This window comes from Medicago truncatula, chromosome 1, assembly GCF_003473485.1.
Source record: "Medicago truncatula cultivar Jemalong A17 chromosome 1, MtrunA17r5.0-ANR, whole genome shotgun sequence".
Lineage (NCBI taxonomy): Eukaryota > Viridiplantae > Streptophyta > Magnoliopsida > Fabales > Fabaceae > Medicago > Medicago truncatula.
Window position 1 is genome coordinate 1580541 of NC_053042.1, and position 16613 is coordinate 1597153.

At 33.7% G+C, this 16613-nt stretch overlaps 1 protein-coding gene, 1 long non-coding RNA gene and 1 pseudogene across 2 annotated transcripts; 1 reads left to right on the forward strand and 2 right to left on the reverse strand.

Moving 5' to 3' along the window:
* Positions 1-654: 654 nt before the first annotated feature.
* On the reverse strand, positions 655-4578 carry LOC25481874 (uncharacterized). Its single transcript, XR_005645347.1, has 3 exons — positions 4272-4578; positions 2998-3111; positions 655-2753 (listed from the first exon to the last, which is right to left on the reverse strand). It is a non-coding gene; the product is annotated as an uncharacterized lncRNA (long non-coding RNA).
* Positions 4579-4683: 105 nt separating this feature from the next.
* Positions 4684-6871, forward strand: LOC25481875 (multiple organellar RNA editing factor 8, chloroplastic/mitochondrial). The gene is made up of 4 exons (XM_013610275.3): positions 4684-5105; positions 5489-5586; positions 5686-5751; positions 6095-6871. Exons 1-4 carry the CDS (start codon positions 4747-4749, stop codon positions 6553-6555), a joined length of 984 nt encoding a protein of 327 aa, XP_013465729.1. The 5' UTR covers positions 4684-4746; the 3' UTR covers positions 6556-6871.
* A 6969-nt stretch (positions 6872-13840) lies between these two features.
* On the reverse strand, positions 13841-16180 carry LOC25481876 (phosphoenolpyruvate carboxylase 2-like; annotated as a pseudogene).
* Between the last annotated feature and the right edge of the window lie 433 nt (positions 16181-16613).

Here is a 16613-nt window from a genome sequence, read left to right on the forward strand (position 1 = left end):
TTTTTCTAAGTACCTTTGAGATGGTTACATTTCATGACCTTGTTCACATAATTTTGATTGTTTTCTTGCTTGCCAATTATTCTCATGGCCGTACAGTTCTTGCTTGCCAAATCATTGGCTTGGTTTGTAGTATATTATGCGGAAAATAAACAATGAGAAAAAGAATGTAAGTCTATTTTTGTTAGTTACATTAGAGAAAACAGAAAAGAAAAACAAGCAAAATTCATAAAAACTAGAAACTAGGTCCTTTAGAAGGACACCCCTAGAGTATCAACACCTGCTGAGCTAATTGGATACTTCAATTATGATATTATTCTTGATATAGTGTGTAATTATTTGAGTAGGATATTTAACTAAACTTATATCTTGGCCAAACATTGAATTAGTCTAGTGTGCAGTGTAAATTAGAAGCTTTTGCTAGTGAGCAGGTTAACTTATGCTAGACTACCGCAATTTTAACAAATTTAAACTTCAACAATATTTCAAACATGATACAAATGAACGTTTGTAATTTATACACCATATATATTTGTGAAATTCATCCATGGGACGTAATTGTTTCAAACACATGTTGCTGATTTACTTTTTATGATAGTATTGTTGATTGATTTAAATACAACAAAGCCAGAATGGGAGCATAACCATGGACTTTTATGATAAGATTAGAATCATGTATTAGCATTTTAAATAACTTCAAATATCTATTTACATTTTTGTTCATTACATCGAAAGCATTCTGCTAAAGAAAACCATTAAAACTTTACTAATACTCTTCGCCTGAACAAGCTGTACCGGTCGGAGGATTGAAACAAAACAGAGCATGCAGCTACAAATAGAGACCTCTAAAAGCCATAGAAGCTGTATAGTTGAGGATCTTCAATATCCGCATCTATATGAGGAATATTCGGATCCTTTGGCGCATTCAGAAGTTTGGAATCACTACCTTTCTTGGCTGCATCATTTATGAAGTTGCTGAACCCAAAAATAGCAACACAAAAGTTAGATAAGCTAAATCAAACAAAAGTGTTTAATATCATAATATGCAGGAAAATCATATAGAGGAAAACCCTTAATCTTGAGAAATCAAAGGTTGAAAAGATGTTTCAGATGTCTGCCAATCAAAAAAACTTGAAGGTTCATTGTCTTCGAAATTAACAGAGCACATAATTTCTTCTCATACGACCTCCTTCAATAGTTTTGGTGGAAACTGTCCAGTTTCACTTAAAGCAGCAGCTCGTGTGTGAGTTAATCAAACCAGAACCTCTCCAACTTTCGAAACTTTATCAAATCGGAAAACAATACAACATGAAACTTTATACCAAATAATACTACAGTAAGAAAACAAAAACAATATGTAGGCCGAAACACAAACTTCACAAGCTAGATAGCCATCACCCTATAAGCTTAAATAGAAGCAAAATTATATAGAAAAAAAAAAGATATTAAAGTCAGGTAGTCTCCATTTTAAAAGGTATTAACTATGTAAGCACATATAATAATTACTTGTTCAATTAGATATATAATCAATCAAAAGGCTTAGTTCCTAGTATACAATAATAGACTAATAGCATTGTCACAATAGACTAATAGCTTAACCTGCATAACTGATAACCTTAGGCACAGTAATAACTGATAAATATCTTAGCAGTTCACATGAATACAACATATATTATTATCTTAAAAAAAACCAACAAGATAAGCTACACTGGCTTCTTGAAGAGAAGAAACAGTACTACTCTAAAATCGGAGATCTGTTTTGAAATACTTCGTGATTTCTCTAACAAATCTTTGGAACTTAAGTTTCAAAATATAGCTCGTCATAATTGTGGTGATAGATAACAATTCAGGAAAGCCGGAGATCATTCAAAAAATGCACTTAATATACTGTGGTGCAAATAACCTTGCCGATAAAGTAACTCTTCATTAAGATTATGCAAGTACAAAGTAAATCTGTTTAACATAAGTTGTGCACTGAGATAAAGTCCAAACGCATAGTTCATCAAAACCACCAAACATAAGTTGTCTAACAATTCCATGGTAGAAGCTAATGAAACAAAAGACAAAATAAAGAAAATATACTTAAACTTCGCTAAGTCGAGATCGAAAAAATTTGAGGATTGGAGGAGAGATAAAATTAGATTAGGAGGGATTTGACTTTCCTCCCTTCTCCTCACCTCCTCTCAAATAAAAAATAAAAAACTAAACAGACCCTAAAGAATTGTTCAAATTATTGCTTTCTTTGGGAAATAGATCTGTAAGCTAAAGAACAAAACCAGAACCAAAAAGAACTTATAACCAAAAAACCATACCAACTCATCTCTTTTCCTCACAAGCAACTTAGTTCCTAGTATATAAGGGTTTTTTTGCTTTTTCCGATTTCTTGCATTTCTTTGTGCAATCCCGCATTAAATGAAACAAGAATTTTTGTACATGAATCGGTCATTAAGGGGTGTTGCAGTGGTAAGAGATGAAATGCATTATGCATGAAATGTGAACAGAAAAAGACACTCTACATGTTTTATACACACAATTATGTCACCTCCTCAGTTATCTTTGTTTAATATCTAAATTAAACCTCCGCACATATAATTAGGAAAACTCCAAAAAAAAAAATTAAAAAAATAAATAACATAAACCTATCTCTCTAAAAGATGAATCTTCTGTTTTGGTCTATCCTCTTAGATAACAGAGAAGCATGATTTTACAAGCTCCTCCAAGTTCGCCAACTGCAGAAGCCTTAAATCCCTCCTCACCTAATAATTACCAGACCATACAAAACCCATACTGACTTATATAGACACATTACATGCATGTAAATGCAATTGTAAACACAAATTTCCCATTTCAATTTCCAAACAAGTTCAATTATTCGTAAAATAAGAACTAAAGGAGTAAAAAAAAAAGAAAAATAACTTTCACAAAAATTTCCAAAATTAAGTAATTTCACATCATTGAAGTTGAAAACTGATTTCAGAGAAACTAGACTACGGTGCGTACCTTCATAAGATGCTGGAAATAGGAACAGCGGCAATGTTGGTTCTTGTTCTTGTATACCAATCTTTCAAGGACGCCACACTTACAAATCATGAACAGTAATTCAAGGATCTTCAACTAAACAATGCCCAATTTTAGTTTTGAATTCGGAATCTAGTTTATTAGTCTATCAAAAGTTATGAATAGCTTGATGGGGTAAATATTTTATTTTTCAACTACATAGAATCAAATATCGAAATCTTTAACAACAAACGAAATCTGAATTCTGAACTTTGCCCACATATTTCAGCTACTTAGAACCAAAATCCCAAATCTTTAAACAATGAACTCAACTTGAACCAACCCACATTTCAAATTAATATTTTGAATCCGATGTATTAATCATCCATAGTCCCGAATTACACGATTGTTTTAAAATCATCACTTTTGAACAATAGAGAATCTAAATCCCAAATTTTAAACCCCAAATCAAACAATCACAACCAGTGAATAATTCAATATTCATTAAAACATGATCAAGCTCTCAGTCATCTCATATTAAATAATTTTTATCGAACTGTGTTATAATGATAAGTTGGCATGTGCACCCCCATATAATGATCTGATCTTACCAGCTTCATATTTCCCTTCCCAAGGTCATGCAATATATAAGTGATTTGCTATTGCTCAGAATTTGGAAAATAATCAGACTATCATACTATAGATTCACTATGTTGCTAAATGGAGGGGTATCCCCCTCCCTTTATTACTACTTGGAGGAGGAAGGGTATGATCCAAGTAACTCGATCGGCCAAAATCTAGTTATCCTTTAATTGATTGTTCCAAGTTAACATGTTCTTTCTTCTACACGTCTTTGCAACAAACGTTATGTCCAGTTGTCGACATTTACGTCAAGCGTGTAGACTAAGCAGTTTTGATTTAATAAAAGTTCGTCTACAAATCACCGTTGAATATTCATTTCTGACATTAGAAGAGCTCATGGCACTGCCTCTTCTTGATTAGAATGCATCATTGTTTTGAATCTCAGGCCAATTATAGCTTAATATCAACAAATGAGAAAAATCTAATCACAATAATCTCTAGGACTAAGGTTTGACATCAAAATCTTCTAGAGCATATTTGTATCAGACCAAACATGATTCATAAACCCCAAATTAAACAATCACAGTCAGTGAATAATTCAATATTCATTAAAATATGAAGAACCCTAAACCCCCAAATCAAACAAAACAATTTGAACCATTTAAATAGCAATTAAAACAAGAAAACTTACTTACTTGCAAATCCGCGAGGAATAAGTTGAGATTATGGAACCGTGAGAGATTATGGAGTTTCATGACAGAGATGAGTTTCTTAGGGCATTTTCCCCAAAGATGAGAGAGAAGAAACGGTATGAGTGGAGAGTAAATAGGATGGATGAATTTGATGTTGATGAATCAATTTTTTCCCAATTTACAAATGGATTGAAGAAAGTAATGGTTAGGTTGAAAAATTGAAAGATGAAAACGCAGAAGCAGAATATAGTCTGGACAATTGTTTTGAGAAGATAAAACTTAATTAATGCTTGGGTAAATCTCCAAAATAACAAAAGTATGTGGTTACAATTTATAAAACTAAATAATAAATATTTCAAATACAATGGGTATACGTGGCTACTTTTTATTATTGTTAACTTACATGGGTAAATTACCCATGTGTTTGTAAAGGTAGGCTAGGCCTCTGGTTTCTACACTCATCGCTCACTCACAAACTATGGCGAACCAAATCATCACTCGTGTCATTCCTAAAACCCTAACTCCCTTCTTCTCTCGCTCCCTCTCCACAACCACCACTCTCTCCTTCCTTTGCCGTCTCCGTCCTCTCACTGCCGCTGCCGTAACCTCCCGCCACATTCTCCTTCCTTCCTTCCGCGCTCTCTCAACAAGACCTACCACCTCTTCCCTCAACGATCAAAACCCTAACTGGTCTAACCCTTCTCCTAAGGAAACCATCTTGCTTGATGGATGTGATTTTGAACACTGGCTTGTGATTATGGAGACTCCTGATGGTGACGCCACCAGAGATGAAATTATCGATGGTTATATCAAAACATTCGCGGAGGTTATCGGAAAGTAATCATCATAATATATAAATGCATGATTTATTCTTTTGTCTATGTGGGTTTTATCTCTATAACATTGACATGTTTACATGTTTACCGGGATTGACTTGTCACTGTGTTTTGTCATGTTCATGTTGGTGCTGCATAGGGTTTTATTGATATATGAAGCACAGACACATATACGAACAACCATACACAACACTGACGCCAAATATGATGTCGACACCTATAATAATTTAAGAAAATAATTTATTTGAATATAATCACATGTGATACCGACACACGTTCCATTTGAAATGTTGGTGCTATTGATTCCAAATAATATATGTGAATGGAAGGTTGGTTGTGTTTTGGTTTAATCTTTTAGTGTGTTTGGTTTGTATTTGTTTACAGTGAAGAACTAGCTAGGAAGAATATATATTCTGTTTCAACTAGACACTACTTTGCTTTTGGAGCTGTTTGTTCTGAAGAGCTTTCCTACAAACTCAATGGTATATACATATACATGGTTCCAAAATTCTCATTAAACTTTGTCTTTTATATACTATATACCATAAAGGGTTTTAATTTCCTGTTTTTCAAATTTTCAGAACTGCCCAAAGTTCGGTGGGTTCTTCCTGATTCTTATTTGAATGTGAAGGAGAAAGATTATGGAGGTAATTTCTCTTGTTTCTAATTATATCAACTAAGTACCAAATTGGTTTATAGACAAATGTTAGTGGTTAATTTGATAGGTGAGCGGAAAATGTTAGTAGCAGGGATCAAAACACGAAATGTTTAGACTTGACATTTTACCAATAATTTGTTATTAACCTTTGGGTTGCTTTATAATCTATTGATTTTTTATTATGATTGTATAAGCTGTTATATATTGGAGTTATAGTATTATTAGGTGGTACAGTAAGCATATGTGAAGTCTTTCCATAGCATATAATATTTCTTGTTGTAAAAGGTACATAACATGATGCTTGGTGGACTTGTTTGTTTCCCTCTCGCCAGGGGAGCCCTTTATAAATGGCCAAGCAGTTCCATATGATCCCAAGTATCATGAGGAGTGGGTTAGGAACAATGCTCGTGCTAATGAAAGGAACGGGCGCAATGGTAGGGATAGGCCTCGTAATAACGACAGGTCAAGAAATTTTGAAAGGAGAAGGGAAAATGTGGTGAACAGAGACATGCAGAGTAGGCCTCCAGTGCAGAATTCTGGTCCACCTCCAAACAATGCTTACCCTCCCAACAATGGTGGCGGATACCCTTTCAACAACCAAGCTGGATATGCCCCTCCAAATCAAGGTGGATACGCTCCTCCAAATGCAGGTGGTGGATACCCTCCCCACAACATGAGTGGACCTCCTCCTCCTCCCAACAGTGGATATCGTGCTCCTCAAAATAACTACTCGGGGCAACAAAACCACATGGCAGGGATGTCTCCAAATGCTGGTTGGTCAAATAATCAGTAGACTCTCGTCCTGACCTCCGAGTAATGAGATTTTATAGATCTTAGGTCTAGTTTCCCTTCTTCATAATGAATTTGTGTTTCGGGTATTGAAGTTTACAATTTTTGAAGTTCATTATTTTGATGGTTTATTCGAAAGTTAAGTGTCAGTTTATTAAAACAAAATTGTCTGATACACTTCATTAAGTATCGTAGTTTATTAGTAAAAAATATATTTATCTGACACACTTAAGCCGAATAGTCGTGAGAAATTCATGATCATGATATGATCTTTGTGATTTGTCTTACTGAATGTGATTCAACAAAATATATTAATGACTGAAGCACATAGCACCTTCTTCTTCACTCAAACCACATTGAACTATTGTTATTATCATCCGGTTGAGAGTTGTTCACGAGCTGGAAAAAAATGTGAAAAAATGAATTATTTGAATGTAATTACGTGTATTTGTGTCGTGTTTGTCCCTTGATCAGAGATATCGGTACTATAGGCTCATATAATGTAGGAACAGGGATATTTTTTGTTAAAGTTCTGCTCTATGACTCACAGTCTCACACTCTAAGTTAACAATTGAAACTGAACAATTGCAATTTTAGGGAAGCATGTATTTGAACAGAAAATCACTTCATAGAAAGTTTTCAAAATTTGAACAAATACCGTACTATTCTCCGAGTCAAGATCATTAGAAAGACCAACCCTTTTCTTCCCTTTTTGCTCTTCAACAAACCATTTTCAAAAGTCAAGTTCTTCATCATGAAGACTATCAAAAGTTTGTTGGATCTTAACGAATGACCAAGATAGTATCTAGACGAGGGTGCTTGAAACGCAAAAATAATTCTTAGATTAAAAAAATTTGTGTGGCGGACTCGTGAAAGCGCGGGAATACGCTTATTGGACACCCTATAGAGAGTTAAAAAAAATAGCGGAGTCGTGAAAGCATGTAACCGATATGAAGATGTATGCAAGTTACAAATACCTAATTAAATATGGTATAATGATTAAATCAAATTGAAGGATTGAGATAATCACTCAATTTGATTATTCATATTATTGCAACATAAGATAAAATATGATAATCACTTATAATAAGCTGTTAACTTGATAAAATCTAGATCAAAACCTAAGTTTAATTTCTTGTCAAATAAGTAACAAAATATGTAATCGATTCAATTTAGTGAAAAATGTGATGGATTCTTAGAACCCCTTTGACAAAATTGAATCGGTTCAGTTGTTGGTCACCTTAAACAATGTCTTTGTCTCGTTATTTTTTTCCTAAGTCAAATAATATAGTCCATTAGCTTTTCTTTTCTTTCTGCACAACCCAATAATGTTACTTAGCTCCAACTCTTCCTCTAGATGATTTCAATAGATCACTCTCTCTCATCCGAAGAAGATGAAGTACGTTGAACAAGAGCTTTTCTCACCCAAGTTGGGTATGATCTGTATAAGGGTTGAGTATCATCTTTGGTTTTTAAATTGCGTGACATCCTCACATGAAGAAATTAACATCACATTAGTTTCAAAACGGTTAGAAGTTATGGGGTGGCCTAAAACATCATGAATTAGAACTCATTCACATTTATGAAATTACCATAAAATGCAAAAAAAAATTGTGCAATGCTTTGAAAACCGAATTGAACCATACATTTCAACCAGTTCAATTGGTCATTTCAATGGGTCGGTTATTTTGACGGTTTGACAGTGATTATGTTCTAGTTCTAGCAATTTGAGACATTTGAGTCATGGTCCAAAGCTCGGTTTTCTTTTTAAGCCAAACTATCATCTTCCTTCAATCTAACATTATCTGAAATAATCCACAGCAACATTTTGCTTTATTATTTCGATTCACTCCTACATTAGCAAAGAATGAAATCCAACAGAAATTTGGTACCAACCATCAAGCATAACTTGAATGTTAAACTAATGTAAATCATTTCAACCACAAAAGCATACACATAAAAGAAGAAACAAAAAGAGGTTTTATTATGTTATAATGGTCGTACAATAACTCCATGTTATAGTATATTATTTCTGCATGGATAGGTCGCACAATACCTCAAAATAAAAAGGAAATTTTTTTTTTTGAAAAACAATTTCATTCAAACAGTAACAATGTAACAACAAAAGCAATTTCAACTAGAATGAAGACAACAACCAAGTTTTATGCTAATAAGTGAGGAATTTCACCTAAATTGAAGAGGTCATGTAATTTGAACTGTTACTTGCATCAACAATAACAGCAACACCCCTCGTTAGGCCTCACATAAGCACTATCAAGGAGAAAAGGAAATACATTAGGAAGTTCCTCTCCAATAAGTCTCGAGTCCCACAGTCCAAATACGTATTTTCATGATGTGTATTGCATTTCTTTGTTCGATCTAAAATCAAACCCAAAAACGTGCTTATAATTAGTATCCACTCCACATGTAATGTCGATATCGACAAAGGTATTTGACGTGATTCATGTGATTGGGTTGCACATTAAAAGTCATTAACTTTGTGCCAACCACTCACACCACAAACTTTTTCTAATGGTTGAAGTAACCATTAGAAAAACTATTGTCCATAGTTAGATGAAACCACTTTGGATCTTCAGCTTGACTAAACATCTAGATTGAGTTTATCAAGAGGTATATCAAACAGGAAATATTGCAATCCACTACTATCTCTAATCTTGTACTATTACATTTGTTAAAATGAGGTAGAAGTAAACATTGATACGAACGATACCAAAACTATTTGGTCTCAATTACTTTAGCTAGGGATTGGAGAAGTTTCATCTAACCGAGTATGATGCTTTTCTAATCTCGACGTTTCTGTGCTAGATTCAACATGAGTTTATATGTTTAGTTGGAACATATTTTGTAGAAAATATGGTTTTCATGGTGCAACCCAAATCAAAGGAAAGCATCAGGATCCAGATACTAACATTGCCAGTGAAATGGATATTGTCTATAAGCACGATTTTGATATAAGCATGATTTTGAGTTAGGAGAACAACAAATGCACAACACATCACAAAAAACCAGAATTCGGATGAAGCTTGAAATAGAAATGTAACCCTAAAAAAAAAAACTTGAAATAGATAGATCACTTGGGTTGCTGCTATAACAATTTTTTTTTTTTAAGTTTTTGTTTTTTTTTTTATATTTTCCAAAAATAGTTCTAAAAAAAAAATTAAGAATGGACCAAGACAAATATTTTAAAGAGATTAATTATTTAAAAGGAAAATTCTATGGTGAAGTCATGAGAATGACTTTTCTGGTGAAGTTAACACTATAACATAAAAAATGTTGTGAGTAACACTCCACTGTTTGTGCAGTGGCATCAAAAGTTCAGTTCTCATAGTATCATCAGATTAACAAAAATACACTTAATCTAATTTTATCCTACTTTGTTTTAAGTGTAACACCCCACAAAGTGTAACACTCAAAACTATCACATGATATCAACAACTCTGTTAAAGATACCAACGATAAAATAGTACATGTAAGTCCAAGATGTTGCAAGCATTACTAGATGAATTACCATTGATCATTAATCAGTAATCAACAATTTAAAAATGAATCAAACATTAAGATTAAAATTAATTTTTTCAAAAAAGTCAGTTTCATAATTGTACCGTAGAAACTCCCTAATTAGAATTGTAAAACAACTTTACACTATCAATCAATTAAAATCACTCAATTATTAGCCACTTCAACTTAAGTGTTAAAAAAAGAAAAATCAAATAAAAAAATTTCCAACAAATGTCATATCCCACGTTTCTTAATTTATGCTTTGATTTAACGGTTTTCAATATGCGTTTAGAGGCTTTTGCAGAATAAATAGGCTAAAATCAAATGGGTGTGTGGGATCGAGCAGAATTTTTTGAACATAGACTCTACCACAATAATGCTTGTATTTTAATACCAGTGCAATTTGTGACCACTTCTCCCTTTAGTAAACATGTTTTTCACAACTTATATATGGACATATAAACTTCATGATCTCCTAAGATTCTAAGATTCCTTTGTGGAAAATTCAATTGTTTTTTCTCCTTCTCAACCCTTAAGTTTTAAAAATGAAAAGATGTTTGTAAATGTGAACCTGTCGTAACCTTAATCTACAATTCACTTCATATCACTATTATGATTTATGATTATTACTTATGAATTATGATTTTGACAACTCATATAGTCTTCACATCTAGATTGAGGTCCAGCAATGTACTTGATTTATGACAGTTCGGTCCAGCAAATACACCTTGTGTTTGTTTGGTGATATATCTAATAAATTGCTTTTGCTGCTAAAAAAAAAAAAGAGATTGAAGTGTGTCATTTATTTGTTTTTTTACAGGAAAATTCTGATGAGGCACTTGAACATATTGCACTGTTACTTTACTGCTGCAGGGATTGTTTACCAGTATACGCCGACAATCGTGGTAAGGTTGTTGGCAAGTTACAATCCGGCCTAGCCGTGAGTTTTTGAGCCTATACACTTATACTTCCTTGATTATGCGAGTTCAGCACTTAGCCATATCACTAGAACTTGCTCTTTTTATTATTATTTTTAGCAGCAAAATGATTTTATTAATCAATGTAATTGTGTTTAGAATCTTATGAATTGTATGGATATTATGATCATTCAATCAATCTTGAGTTTAATGCTTTTCATAAATTGATCACTTATGAGTTGATTTTATTTACTTTGATTTGTACTTGATCTGGTGCAGGGAAGCCAAGATACTTAAAAGATGTGAAGGCTATTATGATATTCAAAGAAAGGATTCAATTCCCAATATATTATGATCTTTACTAATTGTATAACACTTGATGTTTCAGATTTTTTTAGCTGCTAAATGGAAACTAATTTATGTATCGAAAGGTGATATATAGAAGATTGCAGAACTTCTAACTATCACATATTATTTACTAATTAGTTTACACTATATATATTCACTTCCAAACGACTACGTCTTAAAATTAAACCTGAACCTTCTGTTTAGTACTCGGATGAAATGGACCAATTAGATTAAAATTAAACCTGAACCAAAATGTTTAATAGCAATAGTAGTGATTCATTGCCTACTATCTCGTATTTATAGGCGAAACCTTGCATAAATATGCATGAAGAGTGGTGATTCATTGAGAATAGTACTATGTTGAACTGCTATTTTGCTCTCATTCATCAACTGGTAGTTTTCTTTTATAAGCTTATCAATCGATAGTTGATAGCAGCCTTATCATCATATCATAAGTTAACTTGTCAATTCTGTAGTTCTTTTTTAGGCAAAATAACACAATTAGTCCCTTAACTTTATTTTAGGTAACACTTTCGTCCTTTATCTTTTTTTTGTCACGATTTAGTCCTTTATGTTATAAAATGACAATATCTTATCATTTTTTATGAGATTTTTTTTAAAGAAATTTGATTTTCTAGGCTTGTATGATGAAGATTTACGTTTGCCTATGAATTTGATGATTTTTTTTTTTTGAGTTTTTGATTAATTTTTTCATAAAAAAGGATAACTATGTTGTTATTTTATAACATAAAGGACTAAATCGTGACAAAAAAAAGATAAAGGATGAAAGTGTTACGTAAAATAAAGTTAAGGGATTAATTGTGTAATTTTGCCTCTTTTTTATCTTCATTTTAAATGATTTCTTAGTTATCAATCACAGTGGTTGTAGTGTTGAGTTACAACAAGTTTTACATTATCCAGTTTTTTTTATTATTACTAATTATATCTATAAAACTATACAAAATTAGACTCCATTTAGTCTCTTGCAAAATTTGGCCAAGTTGAACCGTCTAAGTATTTGTCTAAAAAAACATTGATTTCTGCGGTAGAGAAGCGCAGTGACTTTGAACTTATGTGTGTGATAAGTGCAAAACCAACAATATTAAGTGTGGCCTAACTTGAGAAGCAAGTATGAGAAAGTGTGGCCTAATTTCGATGAGATGAAGTTTTGGTTATATGAAATGGTTCCAAAAATTGATGTATGGTCGCAATGTTGGGTGGTACCAGGTCTGAGATTAATGAACAGCACCAGCTATGTTCCAATTAATTTGAGTGATGAGAAAGAGAATGGTGAATAACTGAATATATTGTTGCTGTTACTTACAGAAGTCTCTGTAGGTTTAATTATAAGCTGATAAAGTTTGGTCGTTGATTTGAAAAATTGGTGTACCAGAACGTGTCAGATGTTTCATCGTGTTGGAGATTGATATTTTTCTGATTTAATAATTAATTGTGTTGTTATTTTTTGTCATAATTAATGTGTTGCTTGTTTAAGTTTAAGTGTCATAGTTAGATTGTTGCTTATTTGGTAAGTAAGAGTCCTAGGTAATGATATCTATGGTTCTTAGGTAATGATGACTAGTGTTTAGAGTAGATTTAGTGCAGATTTTATGTTTAGTCTTACAAGCAAGCTTATGGCTTGGCTCTATATATTTGTAGTGTATGCTTAAGTTTAATGTATCAAAGTATCTTAGCTTTTTAGTACTTTGTTCACAAAACATTGTTGTCTTCTCTAACTTTTTGGTTTTTTCTTCTTTCTTCTCCACCATTTTTAACCTTAATTTTCTGTCTTGAGCTTATTGCTTCTGCTGCCTTTGCAAAAGCTAACACATCGAGTTAGTATGTTATAAGAGATTACTTACTAACTTGAAGAAATCTCGGATGTATTTTCATAAGTTGTATTGCAGATTGCGATTGTTCTAACTTTAGACGATAGGGATGGTGAAAGGAGACGATAGTCACTCTTTGTGGCAATGGAGGAACAAGGAATTTCACGTCAAAGGTTTTGTTTGACCTCATGCGCCCTGAGGATTCGAGGCAGTGAATCTGCATATTGACTCACAGGTAGTGCTTCATAATATGAAGACTGGAAGTGACAGTACTGTTGCTCGGAATACGTTGCTTCAGCGAATCAGGAGCTTATTTGAGTTGGATTAAGAGGTCAAGATTTGTTACTCATATTGTGAAGCAAACTCTTGTGCAGACACTTTAGTTAACATAGGGTTATGACTTTTAAATAACAAAGTAAAAAAATCAAAAGAATCAATAATGCCTTCAACTAAACAGTTTAATAAATACATGTGATAAACAGGATTTATCGAAATCATGGCAACTTGGAGAGCCATCATGATACCAAACATTCAAACATTTATAGGATAAACACTTGTTACTTATATTATAGAGTAATGTAGTTTATTTGATGCCAGTACAAATCTCTAGAAAGCACAATAGGTTTCTGTGTATCCAATTATACAGATTATACAATACATAGAGTATGGAGCTTAATTAACCAGTGTTTTGCATACCAGCAGCTATACCCTTCATTGTCAAAATAAGGGTATCCTCAAGACCAGGAGCATACTCACTTTTTGGGTTAAGCTTAACAAGTTCTGCAGCTGGTTTGCTTGATTCCATGTATTCCTTTGACAAATGTGGCCTCATCTTCACATGGTAATCTGGATCGGGAATTTGATTCAATGTGTATGCTTGTAAGACATTTAGGGTTGTGATATATGAGTCTCTAAGGCGTAGTCTTTGCTTTAAGCAAGGGTCTCCTTTTCAAGTATATCCTTGTGCCCAGCAACCTGAGAATAAGTAGAGTTCATTAGAACTAACTTCATTTTCTATTTCAGAAATTCTCAAAATATAGAAACGGCAACAAAGAAATGTACAAACATCCCAAAACGGCAAGTTTCAACGCAATTAGAAATTACCTTGAGGAGAAAGCCCTTGGTTTCTTCATATTTAGATCTTAAACGTTTACCAAACGGACACAACTCTTTTGAAACTAAGAGTTTGTCGTTATAAGGAAGCAATCCCGGGGTCTCCTTTGGCAAAAACCATCTCAACCAAGTCAATGGTAACTCTGAAGAAAGGACATTGATTGTACATATCCTGAAGCATTTGGAGATTCTTCGGATCTTTCTCAATCACATGCTTGAATGCTTCTCCAAAGCCAAGCCATACTGGTAAATGAAACCTTGTTTGCAAGAAACCTTGTTTGCGTCCAAGCAAAGATCCAAGGAATAGCACGGAGTGATTCAATTCCTCCACTCGGCTTTCGTTTTGACGGACGACTGCCCATGTTCATTCGTCCATATTCCAACTCAGGAGTTGCCTGCAATTAATAATATTCATAAACAACAGAGAAAACAAAAGACAAATAAATTGCAATGTCACAAGTATTGAGTAAAATGATCCTTACACATAGGAAGTATTCAACAAAACGAGGTTCCTGAAAACAATTGAGTGATACTCCTTTGTTGCAATGACAGCCATCTCATCCAAAAGGGCACACCATTCTGGTTTTGGCGAAACAGAAGGATGCATTCCGTGCTCAAGTGTCGCAGCAGTGAAACGCTGAAGTGTTCTAAAGCACAAAGTGCTCCTCTCCAAACGATTGTTCAATAACTTCACCTTGAACTATTACCCGAAGTGAGCCGTGAATAGTATCTGGTGGCTGAGATAATATAGCAAGATGAGTAGGACCTCCTCCTCTTCCAACTGTCCCACCTCGGCCATGGAACATTGTTAGCTTAACACCGAACTCCTTTGCTACGTTTACGAGTTCCTCTTGAGCCTTGTATAACGCCCAAGCTGCAGAAAGACGGCCAGGATCTTTTCCCGAGTCTGACTATGCTAATCATAATTTCTTGCTTTCCATTGATGCGGTTTCTGTACCAATCTATAGAGAAAAGACGCGCTACCGCAGCAGGAGCAGACTCAAGATTAGCGAGCTTTTCAAACCGTGGAACAACTCTTAGAGCTAGCACATCAGATGGGGAGGTTGCCATCGAGATGATATAGGCCCCGAAGCTATCAGAGGGGAGTTCTGAAATGACATGGAAGGTATCAAAAACATCGGCAATTTCTTCTGTCTTAGGAAGATCATGGCCGAAGAGAGGGCGCTTTCCACTAAGCTCGGACAAGAGCCATTCTTGCCTGCATTCCTCTGACCATTCTCGGTATGATCCAATCTCCAAGTGTTTCGTAATTGCATCCATAACATCTGTGTGCCTGTCTGACTCTTGGCGGATGTCAAGTCTTACGAGTGAAAGTCCAAATGTGGATACTTAAGCCCTCATTTCTGTCTGCTATCGATCGGTCACCACATGCGCAGAGTGACCTATAACACAGCTCAAGAGGCTCGAGAAACTACACAAAAAAGAAAAAATAGAAGTTAGAGGGTTTCAAAATATATATCTGAAAAATTAGAAAATACTATAAACAAGAAAGCAACGCAACATGTTGCTGCATGGAAACTTCCATTCAGGCGTAACGATTCCATTCCCGTTATGTCTTAATGGTGTGTTGAGTTGTTGTGAGGATAATACCTGCTCAAAATTTGCGAAGGTTGTCTCTTCAACGATGTCAGAGGTTCCATTTGCTAATAACTGTCGAGCACATTCACGTGTATTATACAGTTTGTCCCTCACACCTCCAAGAATGACATGGATATTACAGCAGTGCTGTTCCAAAATTTTGTTCTGTATTGTAAAATGCCAATAATAATGTCCAAAAAGTGTTACTTAGAACACAATAATAATACATAGCAATATAATGTTTTGCATCTTTCTTTGAGGATCTATGTAGCTCTTCAGACAATAACAAGAATTTAAGAACCATGTACTAATACTAATTAATGCTTAGTGAAAATTTTATTATCATGAAAGAGTCCGGCATATTTGATTACCTCAAACACGAGATCAATTTGTTTGTTAGAAACACTTATCTTTATTTTTTATAAATAAATCATCATTTTTTAGAAACATTTGAATTTGGATGCATACTAACTTATATAGAGCCTTTTAATACTCCCTCCGGTCCTTTTTATTAGAAACAAAATGAGAATTTTTGTGGTCCTTTTTATAAGAAGTATTGATCAAATTTCAAGTATGTTTGAAGCTAAATTTCATTTGTGCCCTTATTGATTATGAGAGAGAATATTAAAAGTAAGTAAGTTGATGGAATAAAGAGTAATTAATTTAAGGGTATTTATAGAATTTTTTTAAATGTAGAAGTGTATTAAATGAAGTTGACTATTTTCAATGTATTTTCT

Excerpts from the sequence above, each read along its gene's own strand:
- LOC25481875 (XM_013610275.3), top strand. The coding sequence starts at position 4,747 with ATGGCGAACCAAATCATCACTCGTGTCATTCCTAAAACCCTAACTCCC. Across the intron at positions 5,106-5,488 it reads TTCGCGGAGGTTATCGGAAA|TGAAGAACTAGCTAGGAAGA; the intron begins GTAATCATCATA and ends ATTTGTTTACAG. Across the intron at positions 5,752-6,094 it reads GAAGGAGAAAGATTATGGAG|GGGAGCCCTTTATAAATGGC; the intron begins GTAATTTCTCTT and ends CCCTCTCGCCAG.